General features: G+C 39.9%; 1 protein-coding gene across 2 annotated transcripts in view; it reads right to left on the bottom strand.

Annotated features, from left to right (window-relative positions):
* The window catches only part of GRIK1 (glutamate ionotropic receptor kainate type subunit 1), a 244,174-nt gene that overhangs the window by 115,769 nt on the left and 108,984 nt on the right, over positions 1-19,421 (bottom strand). For both annotated transcript variants that reach the window (XM_039520738.1, XM_039520739.1), the window contains exons 2-3: positions 14,640-14,807; positions 11,810-12,067 (exon numbers count right to left, since the gene is read on the bottom strand). In XM_039520738.1, coding sequence (XP_039376672.1) covers positions 11,810-12,067; positions 14,640-14,807 — 426 coding nt within the window. The remainder of the gene's footprint in view (positions 1-11,809; positions 12,068-14,639; positions 14,808-19,421) is intronic.

The following is a 19,421-nucleotide window of genomic DNA, read 5'->3' as shown; positions in this document are numbered from 1 at the left end:
GCTGCCTCTGTCTGCAAGTACCATCCCCACGGCTCCCATTGGCTGGCCACTCGGGGCAGGGGTAGCGTGTGGAGCCCCCACAGCTACTCCTTTGCCTAGGAGCTGAGGGAGATGCCGCTGCTTCCGGGGAGCTGCATGGAGCCATGTAGGGAGCCTGCCAGCCCCGGCCAACCAGACTTTTAATGGCCCGGTCAGTGGTGCTGACCGGAGCCGCCAGGGTACCTTTTCAACCAGGTGTTCCAAGTGAAAAACGGACACCTGGCAACCCTAAATGTAACTGAAGCTGATGCTAGACCCACTTACCACAGGGTTTACACTGCACTGTGTTGATGGGAGACCCTCTCCTGCCGACTTCCCTTACACTTTTCGGGGAGGTGGCGTACACAAATCAGTGGGAGAGCGCTCTCCCATTGACATAGCGTGTCTTAACCAGACCCGCTAAATCAACAGCAGTGCCAATTTAGCCGGCAGTGTAGACATGCCCTGAGTGACCTAGCTGGAGGGCTAAGTCACAAAGGAGACACGGAGGGTCTGGGAGTGACAGTGGAACTGCAGACCAGAAGGAGAGACAGCATAGTTGTATGCAAACCATGGCAGCGGCTATCTACTTCAGAAGCTAATCCTCAGAGCAACCAGGAGAAGGCACCAGACCAGTGGTGAGTGGTGAACCTAGGATTGACACCTTTCCAATTGTGGGTAACCAGACCCCAGAGGACCCACATCTGAGGTTCTGTCTCAGCTTCGCCTCTTCCCTCTTGACCCACCACCAGATAAAATAATCTCAGACATCGGGGCTTGTCAAATGACACCCAGACACACAAGCTGAAACCTGAGTTATCTGGGTGAAAACGGGATGGGGGGCAACCCTAAGTCTTGGTGACAGAATAAACAGAATAAAAGCAAGAGATACCTACTAAGAAAAGCTAACGAATAGTAATTATGAAAATGAACCCCTCAGCGGCCAGTGTGAGGTGTATTTTATCTTGTATCAAAGGGGTAGCCGTGTTAGTCTGGCTCTGTAAAAAGTAACAAAGAGTCCCGTGGCACCTTATAGACTAACAGACGTATTGGAGCATAAGCTTTTGTGGGTGAATACCCTTGTGTTTGAACCTACTTGGCTGAATAATCCTCTAGTATAAGCGCTGTACTAATACAAGGCAAACTACAAGATAAAGCATCATTTTGTCCTCTGTTAACTGATGATAGCAACATTGCATGGTGTTGGCTTTCACTCAAGAACTCACTCTTACATTGGAACAAATGCCTTTTTCCCTGTTGTACTGGTTCTGTGCTTTTCGGGCGGGGGGAGGGGGGGAGTTTAAGCATCAACAGTCAATATAACCATTATGAGTATTCAAATGGAAATCATTGTACACACGGTCAGAGACCACAGGCTGACTTCCAGACAGTCTTCTAGATTCATTGTTATAAGAATAGAGCTCAGGCTTCTGAAACTTACCAACAAGCAGGGGAGTTTATGTAATTTGGCTGTAAACTTGTAGTTTGGCTGTCTCAAGAGTTCAAGTATTTTGTTGCAAACTGTGATGCTTCAGCCACTGAGACCAAAATGATTTTAACAAAGAAAAATTGAGATTCATAAAAAAATCATTTCTGGTGCATCATACTAACAATAATACCCAAGCTCAATTATTGCTTTGTTTAAATGTGTTCTGTAGGAACAGGAATTATAATACAGTTATAGGTGAACTGTGGGAGCAAGAATGGGATTTGCTGGAGAAAATGACTCCATATTGCAGGGGTGGAGGAAAACAGCCCAGCTCCCTCAGAATGTACGGTGGGAAATGTAGGCTCCTACTGATGTCTGTGGTCTTTCTAATGTAAAAGCAAAGTAAAAACCAGAACAAAAATGTATTTCATCCCTGACCTCCCCCACCCAGGTTTCTAGGAGCAGTAGCTAAGTATTCTGGGCCAATTGAAAGGACAAGGTGCAGCTGCAGGGGAACAAAGAAATTGAAGAAGCACTTATATCTGAAAGCAGCTACTATTTTAAGAACAGCTAAAACTCCACAAACAGTGACTGGAAGTAATCAATAGCAAAGAGAAATATCTTTAGAAAGAAAAGTGTGTGAGAGAAGTTACACTTTCTCCCTCCACCTCAAAACCTAGGACATCATCAAATTGTGATGGTATTCAATTCTTAACTTCAAAAATTGAAGTGTATTAGCTGGGCAAATGCAGCACTTAGAATTTCAGGCTCTGTCACTTTGGTGGTAATAGCTCAAAAGCTCAATCTGCATTTTGAAAATGTTAACAAATTAGCAATCAAGGCTGGTGGTGTTGGTGAAATGGAGACAGGGTCTGTGGTTCTATACCATATAAGAAATGATGGGTAAGGTGGGGGTAGGTGATGAATAGTGAAGGAAAAAAAGGTGAAATATGGTATATGCCTGATGTGGAGTCAGTGGAAGGATGCAAAGAGGGGGTAATATCATAGTCAAAGCAATTATCCAGAAAAATGATTTTTGCAGCAACATTTTGAATGGATTTAGGTAGGAAAGATATCGCTTGATAAGACCAGACAAGAAGAGGTTGCAGTAGTCAAGATGTGAAATAATGAGGACCCAGAGGAGAATTTTAGCTATGTGGATGAAGAAAGGCCATATCTTAAAGATATTGTGTGTAATTCCTAGGGATGGAAATTATATTGTAAACAGTTGCATTCTTAATTTCTTTCATGGATTCATATAGTCATTTAACAGAACACGTGAGTAGTATTTTTTACCCCATGGCTATTTGAAATATAGTAGAACCTTTACTAAAAACTCGAGGAATTAACAAAAAATAGGGTATTAATTCAAAAGTCAGCACAAATACTTCAGGAGTGTTGAGGAAGGAGGCTCTGTATCTTGCTCCTAAAATTCACTGAGAAGTTTGATAGATGTTGATTGATGAACTCTGGAATTTGGCATTCGATTCATAAGATGGTGTTTGTATGTGTCTAGTTGACTAAAAGGACTAACTGATTTTTTTTTAAATTAAAATTGTATTAGAATGTGAAAGAAGCAGATGCTATGCTGTAGTTACTGCTGAAGAGGCACTGTTTTTATAAACCCTTGGAGTGCATAATTTTCTGAATAAATCACCTCTTGGTTGAAATTTCACACACTTGTTCTTTGACCACCTGGTTTATGGTTGTTTGAACGCAGGAAAATTATCTAATTAGATTTAAACAGTAAAAAAAGAGAGAGAAAAGAGGAAATAAAGCTCATATAAAAACCTTTAGGCACCCTGACAATTAATTAATCTTAGAGCAATATAACAATGATCCCCCAGGAGAACTAGAAAATCATAGTGAGAGAAGGCAAACTCAACCCACTAGCAGCATATAAATTAGTAAATGGTAGCAATTTGATGGTATGTATCATGGTGTGGGTCTTTTTTCATTTACCTCGACCTCCAAAAATATTGAGTTATTTGACCTCAATCTTTTTCTAAATCAGATTTGTTTAAAAATTTCAAACATACTATAGCCTTATTCTTTATTGAGGAAATATGCACTGATATTTTTTAAAAGAAAAAATAGAAATAACAAAATAATCTTTTATAAATATATGGGTGCTAATAAGGTAAATGCATGTTACAGTAGAGGTCTACTATAGACCACCAAATCAATAGGAGGAGTAGGTGAATGTGAGGTATTTCTAGAACAAATAACAGAAATATCCAGAACAAAAGAGCTGGTAGTAATGGGGGACTTTAACTACCTAGAGATCAACTACCCAGGCATCTGTTTGAAAAGTAAGTTGGCAAAACACAAAGTGTCTAAGTTCTTGGATGGTATGGGGGACAGCTTCTTGTTTCGGAAGGTGGAGGAAGTAACTGGGGGAAAGCCATTTTAGACTTGATTCTGACTAACGGGGAAGAATTGGTTGCAAATCTGAAGACTGAAGGCAATTTGGGTGAAAATGATCATGAAATGATAAAGGAAGGAGTGTGATCAACAGAGTAAAGGTAGTGGACTTCAAAAAAGCAGATTTTCAAAACTGTATAGAACTGATAGGTAAGGTCCCATGGAAAGAAAATCTAGGGGAACAAGAGTTCAGGAGAGCTAGCAGTTTCTGAGAGACAATATTGCCAGTAGAACAGGAAACTATCCCGATGCAAAGGAAAGCTAGGAAGAAAAGTAAGAAGCCAATATGACTCCATCAAGAGCTCTTTAATTACGTGAAAATCAAAAAGGAATGGTACAGAAAGTGGAAACATGGATAAATTGCTAAGGATGAGTACCAAATAATGACACAATCACGTAGGAACAAAATCAGAAAGGCTAAGACGCAAAATGAATTATACCTAATAGGGGAGATAAAAAGCATTATGATGGTTCTTTAAATATATTAGGAACAAAAGAAAGATGAAGAAAAGTGCAGATCCACTACTTAGCAGGGAAGGAGAGCTGATAACAGAGGACATCAAAAATACTGAGCTGTTTAAATCCTATTTTCCTTCCTTCTTTACTAAAAAGATTAATAGTGACCAGGTAATAAGGGGGGAAGGAATGCAAGCTGGAATAGGGAAAGAACAGATAGATTTAAGTCAGCGTGGCCTGATAAAATTAATCTTAAGGTACTTAAGGAACTAGCTGAAGCAATCTCGGAATTATTATTTTTGGGGAACTCCTAAAAGATGGATGAGGTCCCAGAGGACAGGTGAAGGGCAAACATAGAAACTTCCTTGAAAAAAGAGGACCCGGGGAATTATAGATCAGTCAGCCTAACTTCAATACCTGGAAAGATACTGGAAACAATATTATTAAACAATCACTTTGTAAATATCTGGAGGATGATAGGGTTATAAAGAATAGCCAACATGGATTCGTCAAGAACAAATCATTCCAGACTGACTTAATTTCCTCAGGGTGACTGGCCTACGGGATGGGGGGAAGCTGTAGATATATCTTGATTTTAGAAAGGCTTTTGACACAATCCTACATGACATTCTCATAAGCAAACTAAGGAACTGCAAGTCTAGATGAAATGACTACAAGATAGGTACATAACTGGTTGAAAGACCATACTCAAAGAATAGTTATCAATGGTTTGCTGTCAAACTGGAAGGGCATATCTAGTGGGGACCCAGAGAGGTCTGTCCTGGGTCCAGTACTATTAAATATTTTCATTAATAACTCAGAAAATGGAGTGGAGAGTATGACTATAAAATTTGCAAATGACACCAAATTCGGAGGGATTACTAGTGCTTTCGAATTCAAAATAACCTTGAGAAATTAGAGAACTGGTGTGAATTCAATAAGATGAAATTCAATAAAAACTACAAAGTAATATACTTAAGAAGGAAAAAATCAATTGCACAACTATAAAATGGGCAAAAACTGGCAAGGCAGCCATATTTCAGAGAAGGATCTACGGTTTAAAATGGATCACAAATATGAGACAATAATATGATTCAGTTGCTAAAAAGGCTAGTTCTGGGTGCCACACTTTAAGAATGAGATGGACAAATTGAAGAGTCACAGGACAATGACAAAAAACATAAAAGGTTTAGAAAACCTGACCTGTGAGGAAAGGTTAAAAAAACTGGACAGCTTTACTTTTGAGGAAAAGAAGGCTGAGACACCTCATAACAGTCTTCAGATATGTTAAGGGCTGCTCTAAAGAGGACTGTGATTGATTGTTCTCCATGTCCACTGAAGGTAGGACAAGAAGTAATGGGCCTAATCTGCAGCAAGGGAGACTTAAGGATAATTAGGCACCGGACTAGGCTTCCAAGGAGGTTGTGGAATTCTGTCATTGGAGTTTTTTAGTAGGTATTATACCCAACAGGAGGTAATTCTGTTTTGGACCTTATGACAGATAAAGATGAATTCATCATTAGACTGGAAGTTGATGGTTGCCTTGGGGCCTGATTACATTCAGTAAGGGTGAACAAAGGACAGTCTCAACCACTAATATATATATGCTTCAAAAGGGCTAATTTCCCAAAGGTGAGGAAAATTATACAAAATTGATTGAGAGGATAAATGTAGACAGAAAAATGTGAATGAATATTGGGAGCTCTTTAAGAAGGTTTTACATGACCAAAGAGCCCAGTTTCTCAATCAAGAAAGAGGACAACTTTGGCTAACAGCCCATTGTGTTTCAGTGGCAAAGTGAAGCCAGAAATTAGAACTAAAAAAGCAATATATAACAAATGGGAAATGAGAAAATAGATAGCAATCACTAAATTAGGAGTTATGACATGCAGAAAGTTGATCAGGAAAGCTAAGGATGTCAAGGGAAAGTCTGTGACAGGCAGGATTAAGGACAATAAGCAGTTTTCAAATTTATATTAGGAAAAAAGAAATCCTCAAAATGTATAGGCCCATTATTAGATGGAGATGGTAAAATTGTTGATGATGATGTAGAAGAAGCAAAGTTTTCAATAAATACTTTTGTTCTATACTTGGAAAGAAGCAGAATGGTCTACTCATATCACATTATGAAGATGAAGTACTTTCCAATCTATTAGGAATTGAGGAGGATGATAGATAACATCTACTAGTGATCACCATTTTTAAATCAGCTGGCCCAGATACCTTACATCCCAGAGCTCTAAAAGAGTTGGCTGAGACAATCTCTGGCTTGCTGGTGTTAAATTTTAATAAATCTTGGGAAAGTGAGTGATTTCCAGAATAGCCCTAATGTTGTGCCTGTATTCAAATTGGGCAAGCGGGATGACCTAGGTAACTATAGGCTGGTTAGCCTGGCATCAGTTCCAAGCAAAATAATGAAAAGGCTGATATAGGATTCAGTTGATAAAGAATTAAAGGATGAGACTATAATTAATGCCAGTAAACTTGGTTTTATGGAAAATAGGTCTTGTCAAACAGACCAGATTTCATTCTTTGAGGGAATTACAAGATTAGTTGATAAAGATAACTGTAGATATAATATGCTTAGGCTTTTGTGAAGTGTTTGACTTAGTATCGCATGACTGATTAAGAAATTAGCACTGTTCAATATGAATAGAGCATTTGCTGAATGGATAAAGAACTGGCTAACTGACATTTCAAAAAGTAGTTGTGGTTGAGAAATCATCAACAAATGGTGCTGTTTCTAGTGGGGTTCTGCAGGGATTGGTACTAGGTCCAATCCTGAAGTAAATATAAAATTGCTGCTGATGTAATTTGTGAATGACACTAAGATTTGCAGAATGATAAATAATGATGAAGGTGGGGCAGTCATACAGAGCAATCTGGATTACTTGGTAACCTGGGCCTACACAAACAAATGCAAACAGAAATTATCTACTTTGATCTACTTACTGAACTAATATCTTTAAGGTCCAGTTTTATCTAAAACACGTCATGATTGATGCTTCAGACTAGGAGCCAGTTCCTCAGCTGGTGTAAAATAGCATAGCTCCACGGAAGAATATTTGAAGAGTTCTGACAAATAAATAATTGGAGAGACCATGTAGTAGAGCAATGGCTTGGGAGTCAGGAGACCTGGATTCTATTTCCAGGTCAGCCATTAAGCTGCATTGACAACAAGGAGTCCGGTGGCACCTTAAAGACTATCAGATTTATTTGGCATAAACTTTCATGCGTAAAAAACCCTCACTTCTTCAGATGCATTAAGTGAAAATTACAGATGTAGGCATTATATAATGGCACATGAAGAGAAGGGAGTACCTCACAAGTGGAGAACCATTGTTGACAGGGCCAATTCAATCAGGGTGGATGTAGTCCGCTCCCAATAATAGATGAGGAGGTGTCAATTCCAGGAGAGGCAAAGCTGCTTTTGTAATGAGCCAGCCACTCCCAAATTAATGGTGTTAAATTTACAAATTAATTTTAGTTCTTCTGTTTCTCTTTGAAGTCTGTTTCTGAAGTATTTTTGTTCAAGAATAGTTACTCTTAAATCTGTTATAGAATGTCCAGGGAGGTTGAAGTGTTCGCCTACTGGCTTTTGTATGTTACCATTCCTGATGTCCGATTTGTGTCCATTTATTCTTTTGCATAGAGACTGCCCGGTTTGGCCAATGTACATGGCAGAGGGGCATTGCTGGCACATGATGGCATATATCATATTAGTAGACGTGCAGGCGACTGAGCCCTTGATGGTGTGGCTGATGTGATTGGGTCCTCTGATGGTGCCTGCATCTGTAATTTTCACTTCATGCACCTGAAGAAGTGAGGTTTTTTTACCCACAAAAACTTTTGCCCAAATAAATCTGTTAGTCTTTTAGATGCCACCGGACTCCTTATTGTTTTTGTGGATACAGATTAACATGGGTATCTCCTGATACTATTAAGCCACATTGTGTTGCTGGGCAAATTACTTAATCACTGTGTCCCTTTGTTCCCCCTCCAACCCTTTGGCTGTCTTGTCCATTTGAAAGAATATAAGCTCTTCAGAGCAGGGACTTACTGTGTGTTTGTACAGTATCTAGCACAATACTAGGTGCAACTGTAATATAAGTAAGACTAAAAGTGCTCTTAATGTACACTTAATTCCTAAGAAAAAACAAGGTTTGCTGTTTTCCCGCAGGTTTAGTTTTTTCTTTTTATAGCGTAGTAATTTAAAAAAAAAACCCAAGCCAAGCAGTATTATTCCCACTCAGAATCCAAATGTGGTGTCTTTTATTGATCATACTTGACTTGTTTGCTCTGCCGACTCCCATTTAATGTCATGATGGATTATTCATTTACATTGTAAATATCTCTGCAGATGAAATCTCTTTAACATTAATCATCTCTGGAATGTAAGTAAGCAACACTTAAATGTTTTTAATGCTAATTGGATAATATATTGCTAGATTGAAACATAAATTTACATTTATATATCCATAAATATATTTTGACATCTTGTCCTATGAATCCAGCAAAACGCTGCTGAGCTACAATAACCTTACTGGGAATGAAAATGACCACTACAGTAAACCAGTCTGTTTTTCCCTCTTTGTGTACTCTTGACTACTTGATAAATTCTGTAAGTACACAGAGAGCAGAATACTCATGTTGATCTGCAATGTGATCTGAAATAAGAGTTTTGTCCTTTGTATTGCCACTGATAGTATAGAACTCAAGATAAAAGTATAGTTCTTAAAACTCCAGACGTGGTTAGCAAGGATTCTGTGTTCATGACATACATTTCATAATAGAAGTTATCAGTTTTGAGAATCCCATTTAAAGGCTTTGTGGTCGATAGTAAGATACTTGGATTGTACAGAATGAGGGTAGATAATCAAGTATCAAAGGATCTATTTAGACACCACCTGAATGCTTGTATAGAGGTATGAAAGCCCCACTATCTTTCTATGGGAACTCAATAGACAATGGGAAAAGAAAAAAATTAAGTCATAGATAGTCAGCAGTGCAATACCACATTTGGGAGGCGAGGGTTGTGACAGCTGAATGATGAGAGTTTCAAAATTGCTTAGCATTAGGCTATGTCTTCACTGCATAAGAGATGAGATTTTTTAAAATTGTGGGATAACTAATGTACATTAACTGTCCCACCGTAACAATCCTAGTGGAAACAAGGCAGTGTGGTTTTACTGAGAGGTAAACTAGGTGAAGTCAATGCTATACACCAACCTATGGCTGATCTCACCTACGGTAGTTTACCTCACAGTAAAAATACAGTGCCCTGTCCCCACTCGGATTTTAGAGCGATAGCCAACACTGGTTAGCTATCCTGCTATAAAAGCAATCATTTCTGGCAGTAAAGACAAAGCCTTAGTATAACTGTGCCATTGATGTTGGAGTTATGCTAACATGGAGCACTTTTTTAAAATCCCACACTATATTGTAATCTTAATACCTTGACTCCTGGGGTAGTAGGGACTGTGTTGCTAAAGACTCCACCCTCCTCCTGCTGTGTTATAAGAGGCAGTTTGCATGAATTCCAGAGAGACAGGAATGTATCCAGGGTTCCTTGGGTGCTGGTAGTGGACTCAACCCTGAAGCATTTTCTTAGCCAAAGCTCTTAACTAATGTAACGTAGAGGTTTTTGACTGAATAAAGACTTTAGAATGGGATTACTCTCAACTGGCTGTTGGAAGCTGAGGCTATACAACTTCAGCCTTGATATTTTTTGTTTTGTTTGCTTTTTTTGGCTTACATTGAGAAGAGAGTGTATATGAGTGTGTGCTGCATTTGTCTAAAATGCAAGTGTGATCAGTTCCCCTGCCTCTGCATTGTTTTTGGAAGCATGGTAAAGAATTGCCTTAGTGATTTATGGGTGTTGCCCTTAAATGTCATTTCATCTGAGTCTCTGGGGTGCCCTAAGAAAAAATGTGTCTGTATCCCTTTTTGCTTGGAGTTTCTATGTTTTGTGATCTGACAGTTTGCAAATTTCTATAAGCTGTAAATGGAATGTTGCATATACACTTTTCCTGCAACAGGTAGGTTGCAGACCCTGAACTTTAAGCCTGTGTCTGCACGTTAGTTTAGACTATGGCTGCTCAGAGGCAGATTAGGGGTTTGTGGGGCCCTGGGCCAGTGCAAGTGGGGGCCCCTCCCTACCTCTTCCACCTGCAGTCCCCTCCGCCCCTACCCCTGACATTCCTGCTGGGGAAATGGGGTCAGAGCGGAGTGGGTGGGTGCACAGGGGTGCCCATTTTTCCTGGGGCCTCCCAATTGGCTTTAGATTTTGCCAACCTGGTGGCTAACATATGCCACCATGGTCTGAATGGGTTGATTATCAGTGTCAATTGCAAATCCAGTCTCTCAAATATTCAAAAATTCCTAAATAGTATTCAGGAAAAATTCCTAGTCTTCCACCACCTTTGGAAACACTTCACCATGTTCCCAGGAAGGCAAAAGTTTCCCCAAATCTCTTGCTTCACTGACCAAAAGGATACATGCTAGTGATACTTATCAGAGGGGTAGCCGTGTTAGTCTGGTTCTGTAGAAGCAGCAAAGAATCCTGTGGCACCTTATAGACTAACAGATGTTTTGCAGCAGCATGAGCTGGTGAATACCTACTCACTTCTTCACCCACACCCACCACGCAGCTCATGAAAATATCTGTTCTGTTAGTCTATAAGGTGCCACAGGATTCTTTGCTGATGCTAGTGATACTGATCTTCTATGGTATCCCAGTGTACAGCAATGAAAGTGTCATCCACATACCACATTGTGCACATGGGGAAGGGGGCTTCACCACAAAGGAATACGTTCGTCTGTATTTCATTCCCAGATGAGCAGCATCAGCAGCAACTTGAGAATTCACAGCCTGGCTTTCATATACTGTACTCACTTGTTAACCAGGCTGGTGATTTCAGGGCACAATTTTGGGAGACACAGAGATCATGCATGTTAAAAGGGCTTCAAGTTGAGTTGCTCAACTGTAGTCTTCTACATACAATTACTTCCAGGTGAGCTAGGCATCAGTGCGATTCTCAACCTGTCATTCATAGATTCTGAGGCCAGAAGGGATCATTGTGATCATCTAGTCTGACCTCCTATGTAACGCAGGCCATAGAACTTCCCCAAATTAATTCCTAGAGCATATTCAGACAAACTATTAATCAGCACAGCCTATGGAGATTAGCTATTTGATTCTGTATTATTGTTCTCAGTGATGAAAAGCACGATGTCATTTTATAGCTGTGGTCAAACCATATTCTTTCTGTACTCAAAGCACCGGCTGGTACCATGAGGGTGGTAGCACTTGAATGTGCAGCTCTGAATTCTGATCAAGTAAAAACCTATAAAAGTGTGTCAAGTGATCAGTTTCTACACTACATCCTGGGAGAATTCTCCCATATGTGCCACATCCTACTACCTTCAGTTTTTATTAAACAAAATATCTTTATATATAATCATGCTCCAACAGTTACGTACCTGTACTGTCTTCATATACTACTGTCATTATTTTCCAGTTGTAATACAGTACCAAATCCAAAATTGCCCTACTGATGGCTGCATAGTCTGGGTAGAGGTTGATATAAAATGTATCTTTGTTATCCACTGTAGGGTGCTTCCATCGGGTCTGTATATGTGGAACTTCAAGAGCATTGCAAATAGACTGTACCGCACTGACCGAGGAACTGTGGGAGGGTCCAAACAGTGCAGCTACACCAAGCGCAAGCTGGTCACATGCTGAGAAAGAGAGAGGAATGGGAGAAAAGAACTGTAAATGATCTGCAAAGTCAGATAATGTGCTGCATTTTTTGTTTGGTTTTGTGGTACATTCCATGTATTGAAAGACATGCTTTTGAGAATGGGTGACCACGCTGCTCTCCAGTCCCCCAAGGCACCTGCGTTATAGATACTTTACATTTCACAACTGATGAGCAGTATATCACAGAATCAACTCGCTGCAAATAAAAATAAGATGGCTTTCACTTCATTACCTTTCATCAGACTGAGCTGAAATCCCTCACTCAGTGTAGTGTCATCCTGGAAAAACCTAGAGCTATGCTGACAACCTATATGTCAAATGAATGTCATATGAATTAAGTTTCATGGCAGAGTGACAATGGAGAGATTCATTTAGTTGCAACAGACACTATAAAGGTTCCCCTGATGATAGGCGAACTGCTATCAAAATGAGTTAGTTTGTTAATTTCAAGCCAAAGAGTTATAAAGAGGCAAGGGCATTGTGATTCGTGGTGTATATTTCTTGCTATTTACTATTAAGGGTCAGGGACTTTGCTACCAATAAAAAGGGGAATGGAGATTCACTGCACATTGGTATATTCATTTTTTAAAATGTCAAGCAAATGTTGTCTTCTAGCGATGAAGTCATTTAAATGCAAAATGATGTAATGCATATTCGATCCAGTCTTGCTCCCACTGGGGTCAAGAGCAAAATTCCCATTGAAATTCATAACAGCAGGCCCAGGCCAGTGATATCATAAGAAAAACAAATAAGATTGTTCTGGAAATAAAACATATCAAATCAGGATACCATTACTCCAATCACTATAACATGTACTATTTCTAGCGATAAACTAGAAAAACCCACCCCCATGTTGCTCTACATCTCTCTGTTCCTCTCCTCTTTTCCTCAGGCTAATCACTCTAAAATGCAACAAAATTCACAGCTCTTGTGTATGTGATAGAAATCTAGCTGCAAATGTTTCTATCTTTATGGGTTGGGGTGAAACCAACCATTCTGTGTGGCCTGCAGTGATCTGATTCTTTGTTTGGTGGAAATGTTGAACAAACATAAAATAAACTGCAATTACTTGAAATTTCCAAACACCTACAATGAACTGAGCTCTTCTCTACTAATATTTAAATCTGTGATACTAGTCCAATGTGACACAAAATCAAGCACTTTTTCTTTTCTCAGCTTACAAATGAGCACTGTACACACACAAAATGAAACATGGCTTTGCAAGGTTAAATTTGCAAGCCTTATTAAAGGATTGTGAGTATTGATGTCCAAATGATAAAGATGCTGTCAATGTTTTATGAGGACAAAAAGTCAACATTTGTATTTTGTGGTTTGAAATATGAGTTTAACAGTATTTCTAATCTTCTAATTAGATGTAGTTCTCAGTAGCTACAGTGTAGGACCTTTTTGTGGAATCTGAAATTCTTTGTCTGTTGAAACCTACCACAATCTATGTAGTATGCATGAGTCCAGAAATGATATTTGAAAGGCAAATTAACAAGAAAAACTGCAAAGAACTGTCTTACAAGGGAATTTTATGTTTTGCCTGAAGCAGCTCACTGGATTTTTTGTTTTTTTCCCCCAGTTGTGTAATAAATTACATTGAGTGCTATGAGGCAAATATACTAAAAATTTGGACATCTGAAAAGGTGTCAGCAAGTCATTGTTTCTAGCAAGCCTCATAATGTGGGTCTGCATATCTATTGCAGTAATCCTGAGCTTGCCTTCTAGCAAACTTATCGTATGCATTTGCTTTTACAGTAACTCACACTGTTTTAATGAATGAACTGCAAAGCACATCCGCAATCCTTGGTGATTTATGGCTCTTTTTTTTAGTCTCGTTTCTATCAAATTTTGTGACAGTGTCTTAATTCAGGGAACTCAACTGCTGTCTATGGACTCTTAGTGTACTTTGAGGGTGTCTTCTAGAAATGAATGATTAGGCTGCGTCCAAGGAAAAAGTGACAGTCCCAAATGAGTTTTTGCCTTTTAGTCTGCATGTATGTTAGATGAGGTGTCAGACACTTGTCTTCCATTCAGGGAAAATAAATGGATGAGAATATATATTTCTTACTTTTTCAAGCCCAGTTTTTATAAATTGTTAGAATACAGCAACCCCATCTGCTGTTACGCAAAGTGTTAACATTTCAGGATAACCTCTTCATTCACGTTGTGCTTAGTACCTTGGAATTAATTTGGTGTGAATTATGTATATCAGTGTGTCTTAATTATGAGATATGACATCTCGCTGTTCTCTTCTAGACTGCTTTCATTTTCTTCAGAATTCTATGCTGAATCCATTTTTTTAAAGAGAATTGAGTTGGCCCTGCCATCTTCCATTTGGTGGTGTTAGGGTTTAGCTAGAATATAGGTAGCATATCAAAGACTAGATAAGAATAAGTGTCTTCCAGCTTTAACTACTATCTCCCAATAATGCTGTAGACTGAATTTTCCTGCTATATTTTGTCTATAAATATCTGAGCTACCGTAAAAGCATAACACTGTACAGAACATAAAAATTACAGAAGATTAAAATATTAAGATAATTACCTCGTCTTGAAGCTTCAAAACTATCAAAGAGGTTAATTCTCTGGATGTCGTAGGTTAATGTGGTATTAGGCATCAGTGTTCTGTTTCTATTAATGTTGGTGACTGCAAACTTGAAAGCTAATTCTTCAACATTAACAGGTTCATTTTCCACAGTTTCAAATATTCCTCCTGTAGAAGAAAGGAGATAAAGGAGAAGCATTATTCACCTCTTAATTCATCACTATACTTAAAAGATAAAGGGAAATTATGAGCAAAAGTAGCCTGAGTAAAAATGCTGAATATTTTCTGCTGTGAATAAACTAGGATTTTAAGACTAATGTATGCGGGGTCATTCATTTTATCCATGATATTACTGTAGAATAAATCAATATTCTACACACTACCTATAGAGACATCTGTGAAAGATGCTGCACATGTTCTATGTAGATATTTTCAAAGTAACATACTTTAGGATCAGAAAGTAGATGCAAAGAAGTGGGTATTCACCCACGAAAGCTCATGCTGCAAAACGTCTGTTAGTCTATAAGGTGCCACAGGATTCTTTGATACTTTAGGATGTCAAGTATCAGAGGGGTAGCCATGTTAGTCTGGATCTGTAAAAGCAGCAAAGAGTTCTGTGGCACCTTATAGACTAACAGACGTATTGGAGCATGAGCTTTCGTGGGTGAATACCCACACATGCATCCAACGAAGTGGGTATTCACCCACGAAAGCTCATGCTCCAATATGTCTGCAGGGGCGGCTCTAGCCATTTCGCTGCCCCAAGCTCGGCAGCACGCTGCGGGGGGGCGCTCTGCCGGTCGCCGGTCCCGCGGCTCCGGTGGACCTCCTGCAGACGTGCCTGCGGATGCTCCACCGAAGCTGCGGGACCAGCGGACCCTCCGCAGGGACGCCTGCGGGAGGTCTGCTGGAGCCGCCTGCCGCCTTCCCGGCGACCGGCAGAGTGCCCCCCGCGGCATGCCGCCCCAAGCACGCACTTGGCGTGCTGGGGCCTGGAGCCGCCCCTGTATGTCTGTTAGTCTACAAGGTGCCACAGGACTCTTTGCTGCTTATACTTTGGGATAAACTTTTCAAAAGCATGTAGGTGACTTAGAGCCTAAATCATGAATAATGTGGAAATAGAGAAGTGTTATTTTTCCCTTTCACACAATACAAAACACAGGGGTTACTCAATGAAATTAATAGGCAGCAGTTTTAATATTAACAAGAGGCAGTACTTTTTCACACAGTGCACAACTAACCTGCGGAACTCAAGGTCCGGGATGTGGTGATGGCCAAAAGTATAAGTGGTTTTTAAAAAGAACTGGATAAGTTCATGGAGGATAGGTCCATCAATGGATATTAGCCAAGATGATCAGAGACACAATCCCATGCCTGGAGTGACCCTAAACCTCTGACTGCCAGAAGCCGGAGTGGAAGGTGGGTGGATCACTTCACAATTGCTCTGTTCTGTATGCTCCCCCAGAAGCTTTGTTATGGGCCACTGTCAGAACCAGGATACTGGGCAAGATGGATCATGGTCTGATTTTAAAAAGTGATTTTAAGTACTTTGAGAACTTTAGTCATTTCAGGCAGAGCTGGGCATTAAGGGGACTATGCAGAGATGCACTACCGCAGTGGGACCTCTGGGGGGCATTGTGCCTTGTGTAAGCTTTATGCCGCCTGTTGCTCCTGAGAGAGCAAGGGGAACTTGAGCACTGCACCACCCTTCTCATGGGTAATGTAGTCACTTGCTTCTGTACCTGCTGACCGATGAAAAGGAGGGTGGGGTTATGATTCCACCTCCTTTGTGGTTTTGTGAAGGAATTATGGCCATGACCATATTAAACCACGACCTCGCTTAGAGAAGTCTGCATACTTAAAATTAACAAAAGTCAGGAAATACAAAAATCAAGGGCCCAAATCTTATGCTGCCACCGAAAAGCACCCAGCACAGCTCAGGAGCAAGGACTGCAAAGGTTGGATTTGTGCCCTTGAGTCTAGGGTAGCTGTGCACTAAGACCTTAGCGTAAATCAGAGCAGGTGAAAGCTGCTCTAAATTGTGCTATTTAAGGATCTTGTATAGCTTAGTTATGCTTCACTTCAAGGGTCTTGAATAGCAGCCAAGGATCAGCAGGAATGCTTTGGCCATGCCCTCTATATTGGTATAGCTGAGGTGGAGTCTATGCTACTGGAGGATTGCCTGTGCTGCTGGGTTGATCCTCCTGTGATCAGCAATAGCAGCTTGTGGGACACTTTGCATCAGCGCTACACCACAAAGCAGCTGCACCACAGAGCTGGATCCAGACCAAGGATCTTACAACAACATTAATTTGGGCACCTTATGTATGCTGTACATTTTGTAACATATTTAATATAAACAGAAATATATTAAGTTACTGGTAACCATTTAGCAAGAAAGGCAGGAAGGGAAGATGCTGCATGTGTGCAACATGAGTTAATGTTGCTATTGGAGCCTTAACTTTAACACTTCATTACTTGAAAAATTTAAACTCTCATATTAACATTGTATTGACACCATGGTGGGTCCACCCACATGGAGCCACTTGGAGGAATGGGGCCTTAATGGGAGCAAATCTGGCCCCTTAAACTGTATGCAGGGATCATTTTATCCACTAGTGAAATGAAACTACTTCTGGGGTGAAAAATTCCAGCAGTTTAACAGCACACAGAAATGTCGCACAACAATGAAGGATAAAGAATGCTGCTATCCAATTGAAACTGCAGGGAGAAATGTAAGTAGATAGAATGCAGCTTCTGAAGTTGGAATTTGGTGAAGGAACTAGAACTAATGTCTCTGTTCTGACAAGTTTTATAAGTGCTCAAGAAAAACGATGCTTCCTGCAACACAGTGCCCACTAGCACCATGCTGGAGAATTGGTTCAGCAGTTTCTCAAAGGGGAGAACACTACCTATTGAATAATCACCCACAATACTTCTTGCAGCATGTAGGTAGGTGGTTTTTGGGAGATGTCCCACCCAAATACTGACTCAACTCTTCTTCAACTTGTAAAATCTGATAGGATCATGGCTGCATGCCATTCCACATGGACAACTATATTAATTCCTAGGTTCTGTTCTGCTTCTGTTCTAATTTCGGAAGCCAGAAAATAAAATCTATTTGGTCTGCTCCTGATTATACTGCTGTCAACTTAAAGTAGGTCTTTCTGGAAACTTGAGGTGAGATTTCCAAGGAAGAGCCTTTTTGAGAGTAACGGGTGTGGTTGGGTTTTTGTTCTTTTTTTTAGATGAATTGAACATTATAGTGGAATGCCTTGGTGTCTTCTCAGAGGGAAGTTTAGGCGGAAGGAAGGCTAGTATGTTTCAGGGTTCTCAGGTCTTCCTGACCTGGTGCTTAGACGTCTGATTTGTGGTGACTGGAATATATACTAACCTCTAGGGACTTTTTTATGCCAAAAACACATTCAGGCTTTCTGGGAACACTGCGATTTGATGAATGCATAACAAATAGTCTTTTTTTTTAAAAAAAGCTCCTTTAAACAGCAATCTCCAGATTCAGTACTTGATTTAGCAAGCATAATTTACTCCTTTTGGATTTCTCAGTTAAATATTTTCCCATTTCCCCCTTGTGAAATTTAAGCACCAGATATCGCTTTATATTTTCTGTTCATCAGACTATATTCAGCTAATGTACTGCAATCTCTTGCAGTTTTGATGTCACCAATATAGGTTTAGTGTAGTCATTAGCTGACAATCAGGAAAGGGAAACACACAGTGGAATTAAGACCTGCTTTGCATTTTAACTCAGCAGTAAAAGAACTAGAAGCTATCAAAAGAAAACAAGATGGCAATGTAATCTCTTTCTATAGCTACTCTTTAAATATGCAACATAATATTACCTCTCTAATCCATATAAAGTAGCGTATCACATCTAAAGCAATGTTCTTATTTAAGTTATGTACTGCAGGGTTAACTCTGACTGCATGATTGTTTCAGGTCCTAGAATTCTTTTTGATAATGAACAGTGGCATTACCAACCAGTTTACCATTCCTTTGGTTAACCACAATTTACCTTCCTTCCTCTCATCAGCCGACAATATTTCTCCTCTCTTGGATTACAGCCCCAGCCTCTTGGTCTTAGGATAAGAAGATACAACTGATTTGCCACTCACTCAGCCTTGCTTTTTTGGTGTTCATCTTTTTCCTCCTCAAGTTGCATTGCTACTTACCCCTGAAGATGAGTGTATACATCTGCAGTGAATACTATGGTTATCTTTAGGGGTAATTAGCAATGCAACTTGAATGGCATGTATACAGAGTGGCAATGAAGTTGGCTAAACAGCTGTCTCATTGATATATGGCAAAGTTATAATCAACTGAAAACAGGGTCTTATAATGGGAAGTGTTGGACATTCTCTGTGTGCCAGATCCTGTTCTCCTTACTCAGTTGCTTAGACTGCTCACCTGAATAAGGCATCAGGATTTGATCTTTTGAGTCCAGTCCTCTTCCAACATATACAAACATTGACTAAATCTATTCCCAAACAGAGGTAATTCTGTGCTAAAGCAAGTCAGGGTCTGTCTATATAGTATGCCATCCTCTTTTTCTTGCCGTTGGTTTCTTTAAACTATTATCTTAGCAAAACATCTCCTCTGTCTTGCTTGCTACATATTTTATGCTTCTATAACTTTAGTTTCCTGAAATACTTTAAATGGTTTGATCTCTCAGATTTTGGGTGCTTCATACACCACATGCACATTTGTAAATGCAGGCATCTTCCCACCCCCAATGCAGAAGAACCTAAGAGCCTCCACTGGAAT

Source organism: Mauremys reevesii, linkage group 1 (assembly GCF_016161935.1).
Source record: "Mauremys reevesii isolate NIE-2019 linkage group 1, ASM1616193v1, whole genome shotgun sequence".
NCBI classification, from domain to species: domain Eukaryota; kingdom Metazoa; phylum Chordata; order Testudines; family Geoemydidae; genus Mauremys; species Mauremys reevesii.
Note: the sequence above shows the minus strand (reverse complement) of the source record. Positions and strands in the feature narration are given on the sequence as shown.